General features: G+C 36.1%; 1 protein-coding gene across 2 annotated transcripts; it reads right to left on the bottom strand.

Moving 5' to 3' along the window:
- Nucleotides 1–512: 512 nt before the first annotated feature.
- On the bottom strand, nucleotides 513–3295 carry LOC149197739 (3-oxo-Delta(4,5)-steroid 5-beta-reductase-like). 2 transcript variants are annotated; one of them, XM_089403986.1, is made up of 2 exons: nucleotides 3188–3295; nucleotides 513–2115 (listed from the first exon to the last, which is right to left on the bottom strand). In XM_089403986.1, exon 2 carries the CDS (start codon nucleotides 1996–1998, stop codon nucleotides 1309–1311), a length of 690 nt encoding a protein of 229 aa, XP_089260112.1. In that variant the 5' UTR covers nucleotides 1999–2115; nucleotides 3188–3295; the 3' UTR covers nucleotides 513–1308. The 2 variants fall into 2 exon arrangements, with proteins under 2 accessions (XP_089260112.1, XP_089260111.1); XM_089403985.1 differs by having other exon boundaries at nucleotides 2949–3252.
- Nucleotides 3296–3879: the final 584 nt, after the last annotated feature.

Here is a 3879-nt window from a genome sequence, read left to right as displayed (position 1 = left end):
AATCATCGCGAAGATCTTTGAACGGTGGGCAGAGTTGATATTTTCAAAGTGGAGAATCCAAAGATTGAAATTGGTGAAACTATCCCTGCGTTTGATCGGAATTTATATTTACATAATCAACTGGGTATGATCTACTAAATCATCAAAGTTGCAGAGAAGTACTATGAATGTTTACATTGGATCATAAAATAGGGAAGAAACTTAGGCTTCTGTTTACAGTCAGAGAACTCAAGCAGAATTTATCTTTACATAATCATCTGGGTCTGATCTACAACATCATTCAAGTTGCAGAGAAGTACTATGAATGTCTACATTGGAACTTTAAACAGGGAAGAAACTCAGGCTTCTGTTAGTCGAAGAACTATTTCCACCTGCGGATTGCTTTATTCTGTGGTAAAACTAAAAAATAAGAATATTCAAAATAGAAGCTGGTGATCAACCATATAGTGTAACAGGAAGATCAAAACCATGGTTCTTCCATTTAATTCGTTTTCAAGATACAAAGAGTAAATAAGCTGAGCTGCAGCCAAAACTAATAATGGCTGTTACACAATATTGTGACAGGCATTCTATGATACTGCTACTGCAACTTGGTGCCCCAATTAACAGGGTGGGGACATCACAATCCCTCAGCCTGAACTTGCTTTAGTCGTTCAATATTTACAGCATACACCACTTATAAAGATCGGAATGATATACACGCATTGAGATTGTTGATACTCGATTTTTAACACCAAAACTAAATTGTAGGAAATTCTAGGATGGAGTTCCAGCTCTTTATTTGAGTCCATTGCAAAATCGCACATCATCAAACATAAGCAATTTTCAAAAACCTAGTTTCACAAACTATACTTGGACATGACAAAATACACATCGCACTACAACTATGCTCTGATATTATCAACGCCTCCAACTGATTCACAGAAGCAACCTCTTAATGAAACTCCTCTGCTTGCTTCTAATTGGAGACATAAAGATGGATCAAGTTTAAGGAACAACATGAGATACCTTCATTTTGTCTATCCAATATGCCAGAGAAGTTTCTGTATTTCGAAACCCAAAGAAACCATACTCTTTATTCTTATTCATGCTATGTACCAATTCCCGGGGAAGATTTAATATGAAATCTGCAAGCCACCAATTTCCCATTTCCTCAAATTTTGTTGGGTGTAGCATATTTTCTCTGACAATTGCATCCCAAACTGGACCTTTGTCTTTCATAGCCTCAGCCAGACTAAAGTCTTCACCTTTGTATGGTAAGAGCTCAAGATCAAATTTTTCTGCTATGATTCCCCACAGGCGTTTCCATTAAGCCTGGTTCTTGGCATAATGGTCTGTGGCAGCCCAAATTTCTTGCTCTGCAATAAAATCTGCATCAGATATAGCCATAAACTGTTCCCATGTAATTCTGTTTCCTGGGTATTTGAAAGGCAGCCCTTCATGTTTGCAAATGGCAGCATAAACACAGAGTGTGCATACAGCATTCATTAAGCTTGAAGGAGAGAAGCCAAGTATGATTGAGGGACGGTGAATGGACCATGTTAATCCCTCTTTCTTCTTGGCAGCCTCAAAAACAATATCCTCCAAAGTATAATAAAAATTGGGCACAGGTAACCTCGGAAGCTCTTCATGATAAGGTGGCTCGTTCGGCTGAAAAGAGCGATTCCTGGCCACTGTATATAATGGACCCAAGTAGTGTTTTGCCCCCGTCTGAAGACAGATGTGCTGTAAATTCTCTGCATTGGGCAGGAGTGCATCTAACACATTACTCAACATTTTTCCATTGTCCTCACAGTGCTGCTCCTCTGTTTCCCTGCTCACCCAAACAACCCAGAAGAGATGGGTTACATCCTTCAATGGTGAAATCTTTTGTAAAGTGAGTTCTCTATCCAGAACATCGCATTGAATGTATTGTACTGGAGTACCTGGTGACCAATCTGGGTTACGCCTCCTAGCAACTCCATAAATTTTCCAAGGTCCACCAGGAGTGTCAGGCATAGGCAAGATTTCTGCCAAGCTATTGCCCACAATTTCTGTTACCCCTATAACCAGCGCAACTCTCCGTTGTTTCCCCGATTTGTCTTCAGAACCCTCAGCTTTGGTATCAAATTTTCTCTGCATTGAAATAGGTAAGAGTTACCAAATGAAGCAACAGGGAAATACTCAATGCAGCAAAGTTACCCTTTAACCCATCTAAACACAGGAAAGTTGGTAAGCTCAAGTGTGCAAACTCTGAAGCTCAAGATACCTTTTACAAATTCTAATATTTAATAAATGCACCATTTGTCTGGACTCGGAAGGAAAGGATAAAGCATGTATCAACCTTCACCATCAAATATTTAATAAATTCACCATCTGTGTGAATTCGGAACGAAAAGGTAAAGGGTAGACTCTAGTTAAATTTATATTGAGAATTTGGACAATCAAGCATATATCAACCTTCATTATCAAATATTGAATAAATTCAACATTTCGGTGAACTCTCACCATTTATAAATTCAATCTGATATCAATACTCGCCATTAAATATTTTAATAAATTCACCATTTGTGTAAACATTCATGGTCAAATGTTTAAATTCACTATTTGTGTGATAAATGTTTAAATTCTTTCCCTAATAAATTGATCATTTGTGTGAATTATTAAATTTTTATTAATTTAATTAAAAAATTCATGTTAAATCTATAAATTTTGGATATACAGTGATCTAGGTTACTTCATTAAAATACTTCTTAAAATAAAATACTTTAAAAATATTTTTATTAAAAATCATGTGTTCAATTTCCCACCCCATCAAATGATATATTAAACACTCTGAAAATGTAATCCCAAATTAAAAAAACCTGAAAAATATCACACTTTTAAGAATTGATTTCGCAGTGACTAGGAACTCATTTCTCATGACGGCTGAAATAAATTGAAATAGAATTAGGTTAACAGCCACATACCCCGCCATGGCCAAGCGAACCTGCCTGTCTGGAATACCAGCTCATTGTTATACGCTACACACCAATCAGAAAGCTATGCATCCAAAATTCGAGTTAATTAAATCTTGTCCGCCAAACCCATTAAGTCTATCAGTTGCAGTACCAGAAGACCATTTTAGTGGATTCTACCCAATCAATGAAAAAGAGTGAACCAATTCTGAAATTTCCACATTATCAGAATGAGTGTGAGATACGATTACCAGATGAAATCAGCGTTGTGGTTCAGAAATGGTTCTGCAACAAATACTGCGTTAGGGATGCTCACATATTTGGATAAAGAAGAGCAGAGACGAGGATTTATAAGCTTTCTACACGTCAGGGAGGACATAAGATGACCAGTAGATTTAGAATTCTATGTACACTGTCTAGATTCCTCCATGTTTACAATTGTGGTGGGTGACTGGATTTTTTTTTCAGTAAGAAAAAAGCGCCTGTTTTTATATATAAAAAAACAGTACATAAGATGACCAGTAGAGTTAGAATTCTATGTACACTGTCTAGATTCCTCCATGTTTACAATTGTGGTGGGTGACTATGGATATATAAAAAAAACAGTACATATAACTACTGTCACTGTAACCGTCCATCTATTTTTGTCAACTATATATTAGATTTATTTAATGTATGTGCCTATGTACCCAGAGGTAGTATTAAACAAAATAAACTGTACCGAATATTGTTCAACAAAAATGAAATTATCCATATTTCTACTTGTAATATTTACTATGCATATATAAAAACAATAAAGAACCAATTTCAAAGCAACTTTCTGGATAATGCAGATGAACCAAAATATTAGTTATTATAATTCCATCCAAGAGTTGTGGTTATCCTGGAAGTGGAAGTATCCCACAATCTACTGTGTTGTCACCCAACTTAATTTCGATATGCA

This window comes from Pinus tabuliformis, chromosome 2_2, assembly GCF_031772625.1.
Source record: "Pinus tabuliformis cultivar Carrire ecotype Pingquan chromosome 2_2, CPIR1, whole genome shotgun sequence".
NCBI classification, from domain to species: domain Eukaryota; kingdom Viridiplantae; phylum Streptophyta; class Pinopsida; order Pinales; family Pinaceae; genus Pinus; species Pinus tabuliformis.
Note: the sequence above shows the minus strand (reverse complement) of the source record. Positions and strands in the feature narration are given on the sequence as shown.

Coding starts and splice junctions, on each gene's coding strand:
- LOC149197739 (XM_089403985.1), bottom strand. CDS start 2,993: ATGAGCTGGTATTCCAGACAGGCAGGTTCGCTTGGCCATGGCGGG. Junction 2,116..2,948: donor GTTCGCTTGGCCATGGCGGG/GTATGTGGCTGT, acceptor ATTTCAATGCAG/AGAAAATTTGATACCAAAGC.